Raw genomic sequence first — 21,616 nt, 5'->3', positions numbered from 1 at the left:
ACCTGGGGCCTAAGCATCCTGAGAGATGTAGGTGCAAAATGTTCAGTGAATCAAGCAGGAGTATAGGCTTGAGATAAACTTCATTTCCATGAAACTTCCCAAGGTGTAGTTCACAGCACAGAGAAAAATTAAGAGTTAAAAATTTATATTCTTGTGAAGAAAAAAAAAAAAACCCAAAACACATTCAAGTGACTGACTGCTTGAGTCTTATTCAATCTGAGCTTTTATTTTTGTTTTCCAAAGGAGGACCCCAGTGATTATATAACAGACTCAAAACTCTGGGGCAGAATGAAAAAAAAAAAACAAAAAAACCAAAAAAACCTGGTAATCTAAGTTGTTTGGTGGAGCTATTCCAGATTTACCCTGGTTGAATCAGCAGCAGAATTTAGCCCTTCTTAAGAAAGTATAAGAAAGCCTGCATATTGCAACAGGTAAGGAAATAAGAGAAATTACAGCAAATCCAATCCCATGTAGTCTGTGAATATTGAAGTTTTCAAACAGGTCATATGGCCTCATGTCAAGCGAATTATCTGATGAGAAAATATGAAGGAGACAAAGTAGGCAATTTAAATTTGTATTCTGCTTTTACTTATGCTGCTGTAAATCTACACCAGCCAAAGATCTGACATGTGGGACATAATACAGGAGAGTATCCTGGAAAAACCTACATGTAACTTCAATAAACGAATGATGCATTTTAACATACTGACAACAAAAAAGAAAAGAAAAGGAAATAAAAGTTAAGTGGAGTATATGCTAATCTGCATTTAGGAAAATGCTTTCACTGCAGAATATTTTAAGTTCCAAACACCCAGGGCACTGTAAAATGAAAATATTCCTTTTTTTTTGCTTAGCCTTAGAAACATTTCCTATATATTTACCTGTCTGATAATTTGCATAATTTTGCCTTTGCTTCATAAGGAAAAATATAATACCATTTACTGATTAGATGGATAACAAAGGAAAAACAACAATTACCCAGAAATCCCTAACGGGGAGCATGAGCTTTTTTTAAAATATTTATTTCATTACAACATAAACTGGGAGTACATAAAAAGCTTTGCTTATATATGCTTCAAAAATAAAACTATTAATACATCAGTTACACGTATAATTCACCTGAACTGTGAACGGTGTCTGAAGAATTTGCATTAATCTGTTGAAAGTGGCAGCATCCACATTGTTATTTCATGATTTCACAGATTTGTCAAGGGTTTATCCACTAAGACTTTAAAACAAAGCAAGAGACTCCTGCAAAAGGTAGCTTATTAAACACCATGGTGGTTTGAGAAACACTGCAGGGGTAAAATGGTAATAAGTAGCAATATAATTGGTAAAAACCTAACCTGTTCAAGAAATAGTTGAAAAGAACCTGGCCCTATAGTCATCACTGTCTCAAGTACCAACTGTGGTTTCCCTTCCCTGCTATTTGTTTCAATTGGATATACAGTAGGTACTTTTGACTCTGAATTCATCTCTTCTGTCCTATCCCTCACTCCCATTTCTTTCCTTTCAGTAATTCATGAAAGTTAGTCTCCAAAAAAGCATGCTGTTGCAGTTTAACCCCAGCCAGCAGTTCAGCCCCACACAGCCCACACTCCACACTCACTCCTCCCAGTGATCTGGGGGAAGAGAATCAGAAGGGGGAAAGCAAAAAAACTCATGGGTTGAAATAAAGACAGTTTAATAACCAAAGCAAAAGCAGCACCTGCAAGCAAAGCAGAACAAGGAATTCATACACTGCTTCCCATGGGCAGGTAGGTGATCAGCCATCCTCAGGGAAGCAGTGCTCCAACACACATAGAGGTGACTTAGGAAGACAAACTCCATCACTCCAAATGTCCTCCCTTCCTTTTTCTTCCCCCAACTTTATATGCTGAGCATGACAACAAATGGTCTGCAATATCCCTGTGGTCAGTTGGGGTCAGCTGTCCCAGATGTGTCCCCTCCAAAGCCCTTGTGCACCACCAGCCTCCTCCTCGCTGGTGGTGGGGTGAGGAGCAGAAAAGGCTTGGGTTCTGTGTGAGCACTGCTCAGCAACAATGAAAGCATCTCTATTATCATCACTGTTTTCAGCACAAATCCAAAACACAGCTCCATACCAGCTACTGTGAAGAAAATTAACTTGACCTCAGCCAAAACCAGCACTCCTGCTGATTCCTAATACCAGTGGGTTCATTCAAGGAGCTCTCAACATTCAGTAGGCCAAACCAAATGAAAAGTGTGTCATCACATACTCTGAGCACACAATTTCACTGAGCTTGTGTGTCAGTCTCTGCTTTTAGTAGCAGCAACACAAAGTCAGAATAGTTCTAGCAATGTAGTAAATGCATGGAACTATTACAAACTTGCACTACATTATCTCAGAGTAGGAGCTGAGGCAGGAAAGAGGCAAAAGCATACTTTGCTACAATACTACTTAGACTCATACTATTGGAAATAGCCAAACAGAGCTGTTCTGCTAAACCAGTGCCAATCCAGTTTGCAAAATAACAGCAGAAAAAAGACAAATTAATAAAATGCTTTTAACTATGACTGTTCAACAGTACTACTGTTTCCCCTTCTTGTGCTTTCTTAAGTTTACCAGGAGCAATGCTACTGGAAGAAAACAAAAAAGCCCAAAGATAGGATTCTGTCTAGATCTAGATTCATTCCAGCAGAAAACACTACCTATCAGTCCAGACACTAAGCACCAGCACCACTGTTAAGCTTTGTGATAATGAAGGTTAACAGATTTATGGAGCAGTCAATGGAATACATGATGTAAATCAGGAAAAGCAACAGCCACTCATGAATAGTGGTAACTGGGATACAGCACTCTGAGAGCCAATCAAACAGCACAGGAGAGGTATGGCTTTCACGTGAGTAATTTATTCTTTTATCAGTTTAAATTTTACCAGGTATTTATTTACAAATAAACTTTCTGTGGATAGAATTTACATCAGCAACTGCACATTTTTAGCCATTACTAGGGTATGACTAACATCCTCCCCATGTTGCTTAACAGTGCCAGTTTTGATCAAATAGGATTATTCTTTTGTCAATTACTTTTTTGACTTAGCTTCAAGTGTAAACAGAATCTGTACACATGCTTTTTCTACAATTAAGATTTCTATTTTACAGAACCAGTTAGTAGATAGAGACAGTAAAGTTTCATTTGTTAACAGCATTTCTTTATTGAAATCGGGATTTAGTTTGAGGTTCAATGAAGGCTTTAGGCATTTCATTGTTAGGTACTGCAGTGCCTCTTTACAAAAGTGGCACCCCTGAGAAGAACCCAAATCACCTGTTTGGCTGCCCAGTACAGTGCATGGACGAGCTCACCTCAGACTGGTAACCCAAAACACAGAGCCTGTTTGCAAAAGCTTTCCTAAGAAAACACGTCTGATTGTAGCAACTTGAATTACCCATCCAGGAGGTGGGGCCTGCAAGCTACTCAGAACTCAATGTACAGGAGCCTATGTGTGTAAGCTTTTGGAGGATTTGCATGAAGCTCACCCCTGAGGAAGAGCTGGAGGAGGTGGTCCCAATGTACCTCTCTTGAACAGCCATTGAGATTTGAGAACACACGCGCGCACACACAGACGAACTGCAAAGCCCCAGTCCAGTCCTTACTCAGCTTACAGGAATTCAAATTCTCTTATGGGAATCCTAAATTCTCTAGCAGACAAACTTGAAAACAGGAGTAGTCCAGGGATGAAAAATTACGCCTTGAAAAATTAGGGCAACTATCTTCTGCATGTCCCATTAAAATGGGAGGGCTGTAAGATTCAGGGGAAAGAAAGAGAGCAGGGCAGACAGACAATGTCTCTCTAGCTAGTCTCAGATCACTCAGTGTGGATGACTACCTTCATGACTACCTTGACTAGCCCCAAAAGTTCCTTTCGCCCATTGACAACCAGAGAGTGGGAAATGTGGACTGAATGCTTGCAGGCTAAGAAAGCACGCACAGGTCTCCATGTTCCTATGCAAATATGGTACACTTCAGGCTACTCTAGAGAAAATGGCTGTTTTAAAAGCAAAACACATGCAAACACAACTTGAGGGTGGCCTGGCCTTTTGGTTTGTACCTAAATTAAACCCTATTACATCAGTGGTTTCTGGATATTCCACTTGGTAGGTAGATGTGGAACTGCTCTGAGCAGTTCCAAATGGGTGGAGGGGAACTGCTCAGCAGCTCCACATGTTAAAGAGACAGTTGTTGCTAGGTTTAAGTAAAACTGTAGGGTTCTGGAATGAAAATTTCAGTCTTTAAATGCCTGAAGACTACCTAAATTAGGGTTTTAGTACCAAGTTTGGGGGCAGGGAGGGGGTTTCTTTGTGAAGATAGAACTGGGGGAGAAAACAATTCTCAGCAAACCTGCCTCAGGTCTACCAGGGAGGAAACAGAGGCCACAGAGTAGGAAATCTGGCTAGAAACATGCCTCTGTTGTTAATCATCAGGCTGTGACTGTGCAGTGTGCAAAGGAAACAGGTTTGATAGACAGCTACTAATGAAGCCCAGACTCTCCCCACTGACACTGTGTAAACAGTGAAAGCAGGTAAGCACTTGATTCAACTTTTTTAAAAAATAGGAGCTAGCAAAAACACAAACCACTGCAGGTTTTTCGAACACTTACTACTGTAGAAATGTATTTCTTCACAGTGTACAGCAATAAATATTGGAAGAAAGGATATGGTTCAGTCTATTCCGAAAGTTTGTGGATTATTGTCACATCTTAAACCATGGAAACTTCCCAAAACTCATTTAGAAGCATTTTCATGGCATTAGCAGAATGAAAATGCTTAATTAATAGGATGCATAACCTGGCTTGATACCTCCCTACACTGTAGTATAAGAACTATACTATGTAAGTCTTTGAACTATGAAATTGCCTTGTATTGCAAGATAAAACAGACGTTTCCTTGTGCTCCTGGTGATGCTACTATTTCAAAATCTGGCCTAGCACTTACATCTCTAGTTTAAGTATCCACCTAAGCCTTGCATTACACAGCTTGAAATACTTTCTACAGTTAACATAAAAATTATGCTGAAAGCAAACATGTAATTTTTCTTTCCTGCTCTAACTAAAATACTGTAATTTAATCTAGAGTCAATATTTCCAAGGATTCTCATCTGAGAATTAAATCAAATATTCTGTGAAGGACGTTAAATTCCACTGCACCAACCTGTACTGAGGCTAAGATAAATGTCACACTCTGCAGGCCTACAGCTCCTGCCTGGCTGATGCTTTAATTAGCTCACTAGGGAACAGGCTCACTTGGCTAAGAACTACTAGGACTGGACCACTGTTTTCTATAGAATGACTAACCAGATCAGCTGCATTAAAACCCTGTGCAAAAACGAGAAGAGGAAAAAAAAAAACCCAAACAATAAAGAGAAGAAAAGAAGCACCTATGAAGTTCACTATTCTCTTTTGTACAGATGGTGTCTTGTAGGACAGAGCCTGCTGCCTTCTTTTGGAACTAGCAATTATCTGTAAGAATGCTAAAGTCCTGTTTAACAAAAACATCTTAATAAAACATAAAAAGATCTGCTTTTTTTGATGCAAGGTTCCTATGTCTTTCTAAAATATGAATCTATACTAGAACTTCGAGTATAAACAATTCTCTTCTATAGTCCATGTGAGTTCCATGCTGAATATACAGCAATGTACCAGCAAAAACAAAGGATCTTTTTTCAGAAAACATTTCTCAGTGATTTACCATAAAGCTAAAACATTTGCCTTGCCTACTGATTTTTTTAAAAAATAAAATGTATAAAATAAACACATGTGCCCCTTTCAATATAGTCTGTCTTTGTAGATATTTCATGTTTTCCAGTTCTGAGTAACATGACAAAAAGTGTGCTCCAACCTTCCACAGGCAGGAAGTTTTGTATGGTTTTGCCTCATTTGGATGCTGCCCCACAAAGAGCACTCTTGGGCAGTTTAGAATCACAATGACAGCGTACGCCATCAGCACGTACTGCAATTAACAAGAACTTATTGATTACAGCAATCATTAGTTCAAAATAAATAAAGCAGTCTCTCAATCAAAAGACAGAGAAGTAACATCATGCTAGTGCACAATATAATCAATATATGTAGCACATTCTTGTTTTCCATGTCCCCTTTTGATGGTCTTGAAAATAAGTGGGAAAGGCCTTTTGCCACAGGTTGGTTTAGGTTAACCTTCCTTGACCTGCAGTTAATTAAAGAGCATATAAAGTACAAAGTTTTTCCCCAGCTTTAGTGGCATACATGGTCATGTCAACTGGTTGCAATCTGAACAGCTTCATTTCATTTTTAATTCAAAATCTCTGATCAAGAAAAGTAATAAAAGAGTACCTTTTCATAGAAAAACCATTGCCTTTTTCAATTAAAGAACATATCACTATTTCATATCTACCATAAAATGCCACATTTTAGAAAGGTAACTTGACTTTCTTTTTTCTTTTTCTCTGCATTCCAAGTAAAACATGTGGCTCACATTTGTGTTACTTAAAACATTAAGTTTGGTATCCGTTAAATCATCTGTGGTTGAAATTCCTGGGATTAATACAGTGCCACAGCTTCCTTAAACCATCTATTGCACCAGAAATGAGAGGCTGTGATGGAGATTTTCTTCCTATACTTTTTAAACACAGGAAATAGTTGGTTTAACATGAAAACAAATGCAGCTAAACTATGTTGCTAGCAATGTTTATCCCTCAGTATCATCCCAGAGGGGAAAAAAACCACAAATGACAGAAAAGTCTCCAGCCCAGATTGCAACTACATCTAAACACACAACCAACACTAACGTCCCATTATGACACTGTTGTCAAGAATATTTTGGAAATCCAGGCTTAAAAATTTTTTCTCAGATTGAGGATTGGTACGAACATAATCCAAAGATTATCCTTTATAGCAGCTTTTACTTTTGTGTGCTTGGCTTTTCACACAAAGCCCAGCAAACATGAGAAGAGTTACAATTGAGTTAAAACCAGCTCAACATCTTGAGAGCAGAGAGGAGGAAAGGGGAAGTCCCTTTTCTCTGCAGACAGAACAGAGAAGGTCTGCTCTGTAGATGGGAATTTGTGGATCTGCAACCCAACTCCCCTCAGGAAGCCAGAGCCAGGCTGGCCACCTTACAGTGGGAGGGAGCCCTCCTGGTCCCCTGTTTTGTCCAGCCTCTCAGGCAGGGTAAGTACGAAGGGTAGGAGGACACCCTTGGCATCCAAGGGAGCTTTAAGAAGCTCTCCATCAAAGGTGCCCTTGAGCCCACCATCTGCTTCCACCTCACCGTCCTGGGCTAGGCTGAAGCGAAGGGTGCCGGTCCGGTTGACACAGTAGATGGTGTTGCCCAAGGGGGCACAGCGGAAGGGCTGGATGGGGCCACCACTGGGCCGCAGGCTGGCGCACTGGCTCCAGCACTTGGCCACTGTGTTGTACCGGAAAACTTCAACGCCACCGCTCGTCCCGCCGCCTGGGCCCTGCTCCCCACCACGGCCACTGCTCACATCAAAGCGGTAGATGAAGCTCTTGAAGGCCACCATGTCAGCAGAGCGCCGGCGGCTGCTGTTGTAAGGGCACTCCTGCCACTCGTCACGCTTCGGGTCATATTTGAGCAGGCGGTAGAAGAGGGAGCCTCCTGACACATAGATCTCCCCGTTGCAAGTGGTGGCCTCGTGAGCCACAGCAAAGGCACCCTTGGGCAGAGGTGCCACAGGGCTCCAGCGGTCGGCCCGCGGGTCATACCTTTCCACAGTGAAGAGGCACTCGCCCCCCACAGCATAGAGGTAACCATCCAGGGCCAGCAGCTTGAGCTGCGAGCGGGGCTGAGCCAGCGGCCGCACCTGGCTCCAGGTGTCAGTCAGGGGGTTGTAGCAGAAGACCTTGTCGGAAAGGCGGGCCCTGGGTTCACCGCCCAGCGGCCCCGTCACAATGCCCCCTGCAAGGAAGAGGTAGTTGTGGAGGACACACATGGCACAGCCCTTGGCATTGGCCTCCTCGGGCAGGCGCGTCAGCACCCTCCACTCACCGCTGCTCTCCTGGTAGTAGTGAATGAGGGAGCCACTCTCCTCCAGAGACACCACGGAGGAGGGACTCTGCGGCCGACTGCTCTCGCGGCTCTGTGGCCGGCTGCCACCACCCGGCCGCTCAAAGGCGTCGCTGACCTCGGCCACCAGCAAGCAGGGCCGGCCGGCATCCATGCGCTGCTGCAGGATGAGGTCCCGCTCAGCGCCACTGAGGCGGCCGTAAACGCTGGGCTCCCGCAGCACCTCCAGGTAATGGTCGCTCATGAAGCGATAGGCAGCCTCCCGCAGCTCCGCCAGCCGCTGCTTCTTGGCCAGGCAGAGGAGCTGGTAGCAGTTGCCGAGGCAGAGCTGGGCGCGCATGGCCTCGGCGGCACAGTGCAGGGCACAGGGCATCTGCAGGACGCGGGCACCGCTCACCACCTCAGCCAGGTTGTCGTGCCGCACCTCGCCCATGCGGGCCGTGTACACGTAGTCGATGAGCAGCCGCAGCGCCCCGTAGCTCACCCCCTTCACCCGCAGGACGTCCCGTGAGGCGCGGGCACGAAAATAGTCACTCTTGGCCGCCAGCACCGACTTGTGCGCCCGAATACGGCGGCCCGACACCTCGATCACCAGGTCGGGCTCCTCGGACGGCCGGTCCCGTGGCCCCACCACCTCCTCATCCTCCTCCTCCGGCTGGCAGGCGGCGTTGTTGATCTCCCACTGGCTCTGCACCACTCGGCCGCCGGCCGCGGGCGGCTGCGGCTCGGCAGCGGCGGCGCTGAAGCAGAGGGAGGAGCTGAAGCCGCAGGGGGCGGCCGGCGTGGGCGGCGGCGGCGGGGGGGGAGCGCCGTTCGCTGCCCCGCTCTCCTCCTCCTCCGGGGCCGCGCCGCTGCCCTCCATGGAGCCGCGCTAGCTGCGCCGGCGCCGCGCCTGGTCCGTGCGGAGCGCTGCCGGCCGCCGCGGCGCGGCCATCACCTGCGGGACAGACCCAACAGCTCTCAGCATCCGCGCCTTCCTCCGCTCCCCCGCGGCTTCTTCCCCCCTCCGCCTCCCAGGATTAGTATTCGGGGCCGCCGCTCTCGCAGGCGGGGCCGTCTCTAGTTTCCGGGGCTAAACCGCCGCTTCTCCTTTCCCTGGGGGATCCACCCTGCGGCTCGGCCGCCCCCCGCGGCTAACTGCGCTAGCTCGGCCCCTGAAAACCTGAGCTCTTTTGGTGGGACGGGGGATCGCCCCGATGAGCACCTCAACAGCCTGAACAGCAATTCTGCTTTTCCCATTGCTCTGCAGAAACTTTAAGCAATCTGCAGGCACTGCAATCCTTTTCAAGACAACTGGTCCCTACACTGCACTGGATGATTAGCAGAAATCTCCTTTAACGGCAGATAATTATGAGTGCTGTCATAATGTATTCACCTTGTGCAACTGTTTCAGCGGAAGGCTGAGGCTGAAGTCTATTCTGGAAGGCAATTCCCCACTAGCCAAATTTGACTTTTCATGACCTTCAGGAAGTTCTCTTCATATCAGTGTTCCTCATATGCATTATCCCTGTTTAAAACAAAAATATCATTATTTTTAAAATCGATAGATTCTCTGTTTAGTTAGAAGTTTGGGAGCGTTAAAGTTATGACTCCTTTAATAATATATCTAGAATATCTTAAAGACACCGTAAATATGCTAATAATCCTAAGTGTTTACGAAACACATGAAAGTATTTTTTCTGTACTTGGGACAAGAGCAATCTCACATTTGTGTAGCAACATATGTAGCTGTAAAGCATTAGCAAAGTGTTAATCAGACTTCATAAAGATTGCTTCATGTCTTTATTCAAAGATTCTGTTAATACAAAGTAGAAGCAAGGAAAAAAAATCACAATAGATAATTAGAACATGAAGTGTCTTGTGGGAAAAGGCAGGATAAAGGGAGGCCATAGCTGTAAGTAGGTTAGTCCCTGTCAGTACAATCACCACCCAGCTGTACCTTCATTCCACAAGTATAGTTTTTAGAATTTAATGAAGTGCCATTTCTTTGCCTCATGTTTGTTTATGAATTTCCCAGACTTGGAACCAAGCATCAAAACTTGGTTTAAGTTTTGATGAGTGATGCACAAAAATTGTCTGAATGTACTTAACATAATTTAGTAAGTATCTGCAGTCCTGATTCTATTTTCAAGGAGGTTATTAATTTCCATTAAAATCCCCTTTGTCAGTTTTTTCACAGTCTTCAAGGAACACTCATTTCTATGTAAAATATGCACTGTGGCTTCCGTTTAGCAGACATGATTCATTAACCCTGTTAAATTAGCATTAGGGAGATCTAACTTTTTAATTTTTTTTTTTTTTTTTTTTTTTTTTTTTACTGAAAGCATAATTGGTAAATGACATTGTCTGGAAATCCCTTTCACAGACAGGAAATCTAGAAGCCCATACTTGCAATGCAAACTCTACTTAAGTGGTAATATCAGTTGTCCCACATGGTGATTTATTTTGTGCACTTGCTCGGTAAAGGGCTTTCTACATTTGATCACATTCAGTTAGACTGAATCAACGCTAAGGCTTGATTTTTGGGTATTGGAGACTTTCAGACCACAACAACAGCATTTTAAAACTTATTAGAATTAGTAGATTTCACCAAATTTGAATTCCTCATCTGAGTGTTTAAAAATCTAGGACTTAGTATGACTGTATGAACTTTGGCTAGCTTTAGTGGCCGACTTCCTGCTGTCCAAACCCAAACACTGTAGGTCAAGCTTTACTGAGTTTTCTCAGTAAAGTCTTAACAAGACAAAAAGATTTGCAGTGATCTGTGCACACTCAGTGTGTCTACAGAAGATGTACTGGGCAGCATCCCTGTCGATGTGATCAAGTCTTAACAGTACACAGAGCAACTACTGCAACTAAGAATACTCTGGCCATTCCTGACACACACCTCACTTCTAACACCACTTCTCCTAACTTCTAATTATGTATCCCCCCTACAAGAAGGATTGAGTAGCTTCACATAGTTTCAAGCTCTTGGTCATGGCTTGATTTTACAAGTCAAACTATAAAGGAAGAATGAAAGAGAATGCTACCAAAAATTAGAAGTATGTGTGATTAAATGTGAAAAGTCAAAACCAGTAATTCTAATACCAGCAGTATCTCTCTTCAGTGAAATGTATTTCTTGCATTATATCCCAAAGGAAAATCACCATTTAGAATATTCAGAGTACTTAAAACAATAACCAGAAAAACTTCTCTTTTCAACTTTCTCAGCTAATGGGAAAAGAAAAAAAAAAAAAAAAGGGTGAGATCCTGAGATCCTCCTCAAGCACAGTAATCATACCTTTTCCCATATTCAAATAGCTGCTTGGTTTAGAAGTTTGATTTGACATATTTGAAATGTTATTGAGAAAGAAGCTTATAACAAATGTCTGTGTTAACTCACTACAATTCCCCTGAGGAATTGCAAGGATAAGGAAGGACTGATGGCATTGCTTGCTAATGGGAAGCAGCAGAATTCTGAAGAAAATTATCCTCTGGTATATCCAAAGCTAATTACCAAGAACATGCTGAATTTCATGCTGAGCACGAGAAGGACTTAAAGTACCACATACAATTAAGGCAACAAGGAATTATATGGGGAAGCTGAAGACTTAGAAAAGCTGAAAGAGGGTTTGGAGGATTTTGCCAATGACAGCAATGACCATCACAGAAATCCCAGCACCTCTGTCCAGCTGAAAAAAAAACACAAGAATTACACAAAGATGAAGCTGAAAAAACAATTCAGAGAAGTAGTGGAACCTTGCCACAATTGAGCAACACAACTGATCTGAGTTAAAAGGTCATGGATTTAGTATGAAACAGAAAGATGCTGAAAGGGCCTGATGGAAATACAATACTGTACTCCTCCTCTGTTCTTTTCTTACCTACAGTGATCAAAGAGTTGTACTGCTGTTCTGGCAACATAGAATATTCAAGAAGTACAGAATTGCAGAAGATACTTTATAGTTCTGATTATTCAGAAGAATTTGACCACCCGACAATCTCATTTGGCTTAAAATAAACTTGGTTTTAACATTTTTTCAAAACTCACAAACAGGACAGGTACTGGAAAAGGAAGCAATCTATTGAGAGTACATGGTACCTATGGACTGAGGTCACCTTTGATACTGGGGACTTTTAAGTCAGAAGCTGAATTACTTGGTCTGCAAATGTTTTCATTATCATGGGTTTGGTCTAGGGATGATGTAATGTTAATGGACAGAGGAGCTGCCAACAAACATGAACTGTATTTACAGACTTGGCAATAACACACAATACCCTGAATGTGTGGCCCCAACCTCAAATGCTGTGAGACACTGCTCAAGTAACAGCACAGATAAGAAGGCACAGTTTTTCTGACAGAGAAACTGTAATAAAGAGCTGCAGGTAAAGTTTCCTGGCATTGCATTAATTTGGCAGTCCTTCTGATAAAATCCAATTAAATGCTTGTATTGAATTGTTCTCTCTTCGTTTTTCTTGTGCAGTGCCAATAGCCTTTGATCCAAACCACCTCCTCCAACAAGACCCGCTTTCTCCGGGGAATATGTGCACGTGGGAGGAACTGGGTTACTTCTCTCCAGTTCACAAATGGGAACAGCTCTGACTCAGTCTCATGGTAAATAAAAGCAGTGCTTTCTCTACCATAAGCAACTCTAATTTACATAAACAGGCTATCCTCTCCAGCAAACTTACCAGTTCAGAAATGACAGAATACCATTCTGCTTCACCTTAGTCCAGAAAAAATGCTTTTATAAAAACTTGGACTGCCAAATTCTTACTTCAGTAGAGAAGTCCCTTGGGATAGGGGTGTAATCTGATTGAGATGATTAAGGCTCTGTATATTGTCTGAAGAGGAAGGATCATCAAAAGAGAAATAACATCCCTTATATTTATTTTAAAAACTAAACAATGACTTGAAAGTAGAACTGGCCAGGATGAAGTCTAGGCAGTGTCAAGTGTAGAGTGGTTTGCATACTTATAAAAATAGTCTGCTACACTCCTGGTCACTGAGTAGATCTGTGAAATTTGGAGGAAAAAATGTTCTCTTTGTAGATGGGGAAAATATTTGGAGCATAAAGATACCATTTCTCGGAAAGGTCCTGCACTGTTGGATCTCATTACAAATTTAAACTCTAAATCTTAACCACTTTATTAACCTCCTATTTTTAAGAAAAGAGTACAATTGTCTTTAAATGTGCCACCACAAGAAAAACAGCATGATTTTTTTCGTCTCCCTTTTTTAAAGTTAGGTATGTTACAATCCTAGTGTCTTGCCCTGACTGCTGGATATATGGCTTTTATAGTATTGCCTTCACACTCATGTGTGGATGCAAATTTTGACCTCTCAAGGTGCTCTAATTTTTTGACAATATGTAATAGAGGTATGAATTGGTCTTTATCTCATAACTACAACATTTTTATACAACCACAAAGAAAAATAAACATTTAAGAATTGCAGTTTATGACTACAGACCACACAAGAACCATGTGGACAGCAGTTCCTCATCAGAAACTCAGGGGGAGAAAAGGCTGTGTGTGTTTGAGCAGGGAGGAAGAGAGAGAGGAAATAAGTCATAATAAAAATATTATCAAAAGCTTGATTAAATCGATACTATAGCTAACAAATCTAAACCAAAAATATACAAGTTCTAAACAGTCATCATGACCAGAGAAAAGGTTTCCTAACAGTGATATCCATAGAGACAGACATTCTCTAAAAAGGAAACTATCTTTCTGAGTTCCTTCCAGTTTAGATTCTTCTGAAATAGTTAGGGAGGAGTAGTGCCTCTCAGGAGTTCTCACAACAAAAAGGAAATAACAATCTTACAAAAGCAAAGATTAAGTGCAAGTTCTCTCCAATATCCCTCAGAGTAAAGAAAGTCTGACAAAAAAAAACCACTCAGAAACAAGTTTGAGTTATTACAATACTTTTGGGAAAAACTCCAAGGCTGATGTGGTGTCTTTATCACTAATGCACTACAGGTCAACAGATAAGTATGGCATGACAACACCATACTGAATGTAAAAAACTTTTTATGCAGAATTGCTGCTAATTCTACACATGAGCTCACAGCTACGCTTCTAAGTATGAGAGCATGTGGTCATGTCTGTGATAAATTGAAGTTTGGTTGCTTCCATCATATCTAGGGACAGCTACACTAAGTTGACAGCAGTACCAAACATACCAGCGTGGTGCTACAGATGAAAGGATGAATGCAGTCCTTGAATGTGTGTACTGGGAAATACAGAGTACCCACAGGGAAAATGTTACCTTTCCTCTACAGCATTAGTATGTTTGCAATGGAACATGGTGGTTGAATGGATGGAAGCATGTACACTCAAGGCTTTACATTTTGGAAGTATCATTTTAAAATCTGTGAAGACAAGAGTACCAAATTATTTCAGAGACATAAAAAAAACACTTTAGTGAGTGACTCAGAACAGCATTTTGAAACCAGACAAAGGCTTACTCTGTCTCCACGCTGCACACCAGCTCCCAAGCAAAAAGGTGATACCTAGCCTAGAAACCCTCTAACAGGGTTTTGGAGAAAAGGTGGCTTGTGCTAGTAGCCTGGAGAACTAGTACAGCAAGCCTTAGTCAGCCCGAGAAAGGCAGAGCTGACACTTCTTCAGGGCTTGGTATGTTTGCTGTGACTTGATGACTGTGCACAAGTGTAGGCACATGAAAATTCTGTATGCTGAAGGCTTTCTTAGGCTGGTGAAGAAAACCTAAGCAAACCAAGTGTAAGTGAAAACAAAGCAAAAGATTTATGCTGTTGAGGGGAAAAAAAAGACTGTTAGAGCATATTGTGGTTAATTAAAATTTACCATAATTGATGGGGAGAGGGAAGGATGGGCTCAAGAAAATCTATAGAATGCAACCCAAGAAGTGCATTCAGCTTAGAAGGATCCTGAGTGAGAAAACTGTCAGGGTATAAATATTCAAAGACAAAGAAGTATCCCACGGAGAAATACACATTTTTATCCTGCCACACACTTCTGTCAATACTGGATTATGGTTCATGTAGGAGGCAGGATGCTGACCTTCATGGACATTTCATGTGACATGGGAAGATCCTTATTGTAATGTGATGAAAGGGATTTTGAGTATATGCCTTGCTGGAAGGCACCTGGGAAGCAAGGGTAAATAAAATTAGACACGAGCAGACTAGTTGATCTAGAAATCCTTTCTGACCTTAAATTCTGGAAATTGCCATACACCAGGAGCACTGACTTGAAGCTAAGCATCAGCTTGTGATGATTAAAAGCCTCATTTAAGCATTAGTGTGTAATGTAATGTAATGTGGTAATGTTGACTGCAAAAATGCTTTTCGGTATTAAACTGTATTAAACTGTATTTCAGTATTAATCTGTCAACAAAATGCAAACATATTCAAAGTCTCTATGAACATTTTGGCAATGTTTGTACTAACAAAGAAGGAGGAGAATATCCACAGAGAAACCAAGTCAAGCAAACAAGCAAAATAGTTTAGACAGATTTTTGAAAATGGAAGTAGAGTCAGCCTTGGTTCTGCATTCCAGAACAGCACTTGATCTCCATAAATTTACTACACTCTGCCAACACACCTGTTCTGTATTGCATTTAATACAGAAGATGGGGTAACTTTTGGAGGAAATTAAGTTTCTGCTCTAAGATAAAAATGGATTTTGCTTTTATATCATTATAGAAAGGACATAGGGGTTGAAGAGCCCAAAGCACCATAAATCTGCCAAAATATGTCACTATTGTGCTTGACAAAGACCGAACGTGAGAGGTAACAACAGAGTTCAAAGGGAAGCAAACAGTTCCATTTTTTCTGAGACTTATACCTAGGAAAAGAAAGTAAAAGAATAGGCAATAATGAAAATGCTTTTTTCCCCAGACAAACTCTAGATCTGGTACTTAAGAGAAAAAAAAAAGCCCCACTTTTAGAAACTGAACAGTTTCACTGGTTTATTGACAAATTAAGTAAGTGATGCTAAGAAAGGCAGAAGTCCTTTAGACACAGGATGAATGGCACCCTTCTCATTTTTGGAGCTCATGCATAGTTTCTTTGCCCAGATACTTCTTCAAACTTAAGGTTTACAGTCATTCTAGCTGCAACTAAAAATTATATTACAGGCAGTTTGATTTCAAGAAAAATTCCAGGTTCCTGCAGACATTGTCTCTACACAGACTTTGGACTGGATTCAAATATGGAGAGACCCGCCACAGTGCTAAACACGGCAAAGGCTGACTTTGAGGGCAGGTTTATCTGGCAGCTGGCAATGTAGCAAAGATCTAAGAACTAAGACAGCCAGATCAGATAGCAGAGCAAAGCCTCCAGCATGACAGCCCTAATCTGAAAGAAGGAAAGGAATCAGCTTGCCATAGCAGAAATGCTGCTGGTACACTTTGCTGTTGGTCCTACAACTGTGACCTACTAGCTTACTCACAGGAGTTTGACTTCTTTTATTTTATTTCATTAAATCAGGCCAAGGTGGATATACATAGGGCCATATTCCCACACAGAATTAATCTGTGGGAAGGATGCAACTCCCAGTTTTCCTGCAAGAGAGACCGATGCTGTGTGTCTGAGCTGCACAGCACTGCTGATCTACCTGTAACCAGCTCCTGGAATGGAATCTGAAATATACACACAGGTTCTGTACACATATGCATGGGTGGGTACAATTAGATCCCAACTGATTTGGATCCTCAAAAATCAGCGCATGAGAGCTACCAAGGGCTAGCCAGCAGAAAAATACCAAAGACCATGGTGATGAAGTGCTTAGCCTGTGCAATCAGGGGACTTTAGTTCTTGATTTGGGTGCCTCAGCCCAGAATCCTCTACAAAATATACCTAAATTACTTTAAAAGATAGCAATATTGACTTGTGCTGCTACTTTCTGTACAATAATTAGAGCTCTGACCAAGCCCCACGGGAAACTTGTCACTAAACCTTCCTTTGCCTGACAAGACTGAAACCCCCAAATATCAACCAAATGCCCAAACCATCAAGTCTATGGAATAAGGCTTACTCTCCTTCAGACTAAAGCAGTTATTACTTTTCAGAGAAACAATAAAAATGTTTTTGGGGGTAAGGAAGAAGAAGAATCCTGAATTCTGTTCCCTGCCAAAAATGAAGTTTCTGTACTTCTTCCCATAGCCTTTAGTGGGTCAGGGCTCAGCTATATTGCCTGGAGATCTAAGCCATTCTGACTTGTGCTAGGATTGAAAAACAGTTGTGCTGATCTCAAAGCAGAAACGCATGCTGCAGTCATAGGTACTTTTGCGGCAAGCCTTCACTATCAGGAGTACCTGTAGGCTGTCAGCCCAGATTTCACCAAACAATGGGAATGCTTTTAGCAGCAGTGATGCAACTGAGGGCTTAACAAAGTATGAAATGACTTTATGTAATCATTGGAACTAAACAGGGAAAGAAGAGAAAGATGAGTGTAATGCATGCTGTTTACATTAGCAGAAGCTAACACCTGCTGACCATTCTGAGACAGAAATAAAATAGGTTTCTATCAAAATACTCTTACTTTCATGGGCTGACACTTTATGCCTTGGATGCATAGCATTTTTTACTATAATGTGAATTTCAAATGCTCAGCCTGAGTGTTCAGGCAAAGGTTTTCTGGCACTAATTTCTCTGACTAAGCTCAACTTCTACAAGAATTTAGAGCAGGCAATTCAGTATCTCCCACTGTAATGTTTTTTTCCACTGAACAAGGCAGACAGGTATCTAAATTAAAGGGACAGAAAAGACTGCCTGGTTATCTAATCTTATTCTTGCAAAAACAGGCCAAAGAATTTTTCTCCTCTACCAAGCCAGTACCTTCTGGATGAATTAGGTCAAAACATTGCTCTGTTCAGATCATTCACCTCACATCTATTCGGTTTCTCTGTTTTGGCAGACGGCCTTGATGGAAAAGCAGGTGTCAAATAGATCATCCTGAATACCTTGAAGAAATGTACATACTGCTTTTCACTTTGGAATTCTCTTTCCCCAAAATGATCCTTGCTCTTTCTGAAGAGCCATACAGACCGGCAACACAACCATGAAGGGTGACGGTGGGCACAGAACTATCCCATCTGCTTTTGGACTTTTTGACACAGAGTAGAAGTAAAGACTGTAGTACGTCTGACTAATCCATGACCCAAACTTATAATTTTCAAGTGTTACAGAATAAAGGGTTGCTAATGCATACAGTTAAATATACAGCATGTTAAACAGTCATAGTGCTATCCTTGCATTTATTAGTTTGCAATCTGGACAGAGGTGTACAGCCAGGGGCCGGAATAAGAAGTAATACTTTTTCATCAGAATGCTGAACACAGAGAGATGTTTGGTTTTATGGTTATGATTTCGGAGCTGTGAGAAGAAGCTTAGATTCAGAGATCCTAGTTTGTGGTTCTGACCATTTAGAGATTTTGATGTTTCAGTTATAAGTCTAAACTTTGGTTGCTTCTGACTAGAAAGATTTTAGATATACATCAGCAACATCTCAAAGCAGATACTGAGGCTTTTCAGCCACTGTCACATGAAAAGCTGCCTGATTTTGGGGGTACAATCCAAGTATTTATTTCCCATAAGGCTGCAAAATGTCTTGGCAGAAATACTGTCCAGGTATTGGACTAACAGATTCCTCCAACTCTCTTGCCTGTCTCAAAGGTCATCCACAGAGAATGAGTGGTACAGACCTCATCCTGAACAACAAGAAGCAGCATCAGTGAATTTTATCACATGAATGCACAGGAACAGTCTTTGCCCTTGTTTTCCCAAGATCAAAATTTAAAACTTCTTGGAACACATGGCACTTACAAACTCCAAAGCTCACACTACAATACACTCAATTGACATTTACTTTTGCTGTTTCTGCATCTACTGTAGAAACCAAAATTCAAAACTCATTTATCAATTGCTGTTGAATAAGTATGTTTGTGTACTGCTCATTTCCATGGCTTTGAAGAGAATTAGGCTTGTGATAGTAGCCTGCAACAAGAAACTGCCACCTAAGTTTCACAGAGAATTTTGATAAAGCCAAAGTCTGACATCACCTTAAATCCCAACCCTTCTGCAGTAAAGGAAAATTCCCATTAACTTCATGAGCATCTGGATTTCTTACACTGTTGTACTGGGTTTACATGGCAAGGTTTTGGCAGTGGGAGGGCTGCAGGGGTGGCTTCTGTGAGAAGCTGCCAAAAGCTTCCCCATGTCTGACAGAGCCAGTGTTAGCCAGCTCTAGGACAGACCCTCCAGTGGCCAAGGCAGAGCCCATCAGTGATGGTGGCAGTGCCTCTGGGATGATAGAGTTAAGAAGAGGAAAAAGTTACTGTGCAGGAGCAAACTGAAGCCAGAGAAGACAGGAGTTAGAATATGTGAAAGAAACAGATCTGTAGGCTCCAAGGTCAGTGCGGAAGGAGAGGGAGGAGGTGGACCATGCACTGGAGCTGAGATTCCCCTGCAGCCCATGGTGAGGCAGCTCTGCCCCTACAGCCCATGGAGGTTAAGGGTGGAGAAGAGATCCACCTGCGGCCTGTGAAGGATCCCACACTGGAACAGGTGGATGCTGTGGATGCCATAACCCTGTGGGAAGCTCACACTGGAGCAGATTTGCTGGCAGAACTTGTGACCCCACAGAGGGCCCATGCTGGAGCAGTCTGTTCCTGAAGGACTGTACCAAATGGGAGGGACTCGTGCTGAAGCAGTTTGTGAAGAACAGCAGCCCATGGGAAGGACTTAGGCTGGAGAATTTTATGGAGAACCTTCTCCCATGGGAAAGACCCCTTGCTGGAGCAGGGGAAGATTGTGAGGAAGAAGAAGCAGCAGAGACAATGTGATGAACTGACCACAATGCCCAGTCTCTCTCCCCCTGTACCACAGGGGGAGGAGAAAAGGTAATTCAAGTGTATAGCTAAGCCTGGGAAAAACAGAAGTATGGTGGGAAGATGTTTTTAAGATCTGGGTTTATTTGTCATTATCCTACTCTGATTTCCCTAAGTATACTCTGTTTTGCTTGTAACAGTAACTGGTGAGTGATAGCTCACTTAGCTTATCTTGACCCATGAGACTTACACTTTATTTTCTCTCCCCTGTCCAGCTGAGGAGTAATAGAGCAGCTTTAGTAGGCACATGACATCCAGCCAGGATTAATCCACCACAACTGTACGGACAAATGTAAACGGTAGCTTTTTTTTTTGAATTAAAGCAATGCAGTGAGTTGCAGTAAAAGGAAAGACGAAAAAAAGCTACAGTATAAGAGAAAAACTGTCCCAAGAGCAGATTTGTCTTTGACTGATGGAATCAGAACATTTGTTTCACATGCCACTCCCACAGCAAAGGGTTGGCTTTTAGTTCTTACTGTCTACCACCTAAAATATGGGTTGCAGAAATAATAGTTAATTTCCAGAGCTTAGGGCCTGTTTTTTCAATCTACTTACAAGAAAGAGGGAAAGAGAAAAAAGCAGAACTGCTTTCAAGAAGAAAAAAACAAAACTGTTGTAAAACTCTGACAGGTTGATAGTTTGAAATGATTCACAAGTCCAGGAGCCTGCCAGCAGTTAGAGATCCAAAGCTGAGATGCAAAACTTACCTAGCTCCTTAAGTACTCCTGGAGGAGTCAGTCTCCAGAAAAACAACTAAGAGCTTGTGCTCATCTATGAATGCATAAATCTAAAATAATTTCAATTAATGCAAATCATGTTGTGACAGACAACGTAACAGCATGGAAGCTGCTTGACCAACATATGTTGATTTGTATAGAAAGACTGTGGTTTCTGGCATGCTTCCAAGTGAGTTAAAAAAGGCTGTACATGTGTCTGTTTCAGCCAGAGTCACAGCAATGGCAGCTTGTGAAAATCACACCTGAAAAGCATTTATGTGACACATCTTTCTTCTCTTCCTGACACACGGTGCAAAATCCGTAGAAACACTGGATTTTTTCTCATGCTTGTTTTGCATTAAATAAACTGGCTTAACCAATCATAAATCATGCCATCCTCGCTGATGAGGTATAAGAAGGAAACTGGGAAGTACCAAATGTATAGTGCAGAATAAAAACACCCAACCAGCTCTTTTTTGCATTAACACTCAACCAACCATATACAATACTGACCCAGTCTTGTAATCCTTCCAAAGCCAAAACTGCCAGTTAGCATCCAAGGAGCATTTTAGGATGAAGAAAAGGGTGCAACATTGCCAATCAATTGGTCCTGATCCTGCAGAGAGTTACACACAGATTTAAACACTCTGTTCACAGGACTAGCCCCACTTGTAATGCCAACATCTGCAGTGTAAACTGAGTGCTTGCTTAATTAAGTGCAGGAGGAAGGCAAAATCTCTGTCCATTTACTGTGTTGTCACATGGTGAAGAGTTCTGGCCCAGGGAATTGGGCAGGAATGTACAGTCCAGGCCAGGGAAAGAGCAGGGTCCCTTCCTGCTCAATGAGAGCTCAGTCAATATCAGGTTAAACTTGTTGTCAAATCCTGAACTGCTATAAAGTAATTCTTCTTCAATGAAAGGAACTAATCATGCCTGCTCACTGACACAACAACACTGAGACCAAACATGAAGCAGAAACAATAGATGATGACAATTTCACTGCAAAAATAAAACACCAAGA

General features: G+C 42.1%; 1 protein-coding gene across 1 annotated transcript; it reads right to left on the bottom strand.

Moving 5' to 3' along the window:
- Positions 1-501: 501 nt before the first annotated feature.
- Positions 502-21,206, bottom strand: KBTBD11 (kelch repeat and BTB domain containing 11). Its single transcript, XM_068183569.1, has 3 exons — positions 21,109-21,206; positions 9,398-9,529; positions 502-8,959 (listed from the first exon to the last, which is right to left on the bottom strand). The coding sequence occupies exon 3, from the start codon at positions 8,882-8,884 to the stop codon at positions 7,112-7,114; it is 1,773 nt and encodes a 590-aa protein (XP_068039670.1). The 5' UTR covers positions 8,885-8,959; positions 9,398-9,529; positions 21,109-21,206; the 3' UTR covers positions 502-7,111.
- Positions 21,207-21,616: the final 410 nt, after the last annotated feature.

This window comes from Anomalospiza imberbis, chromosome 3 (assembly GCF_031753505.1).
Source record: "Anomalospiza imberbis isolate Cuckoo-Finch-1a 21T00152 chromosome 3, ASM3175350v1, whole genome shotgun sequence".
In the NCBI taxonomy this organism is placed as follows: Eukaryota; Metazoa; Chordata; class Aves; order Passeriformes; family Viduidae; genus Anomalospiza; species Anomalospiza imberbis.
Note: the sequence above shows the minus strand (reverse complement) of the source record. Positions and strands in the feature narration are given on the sequence as shown.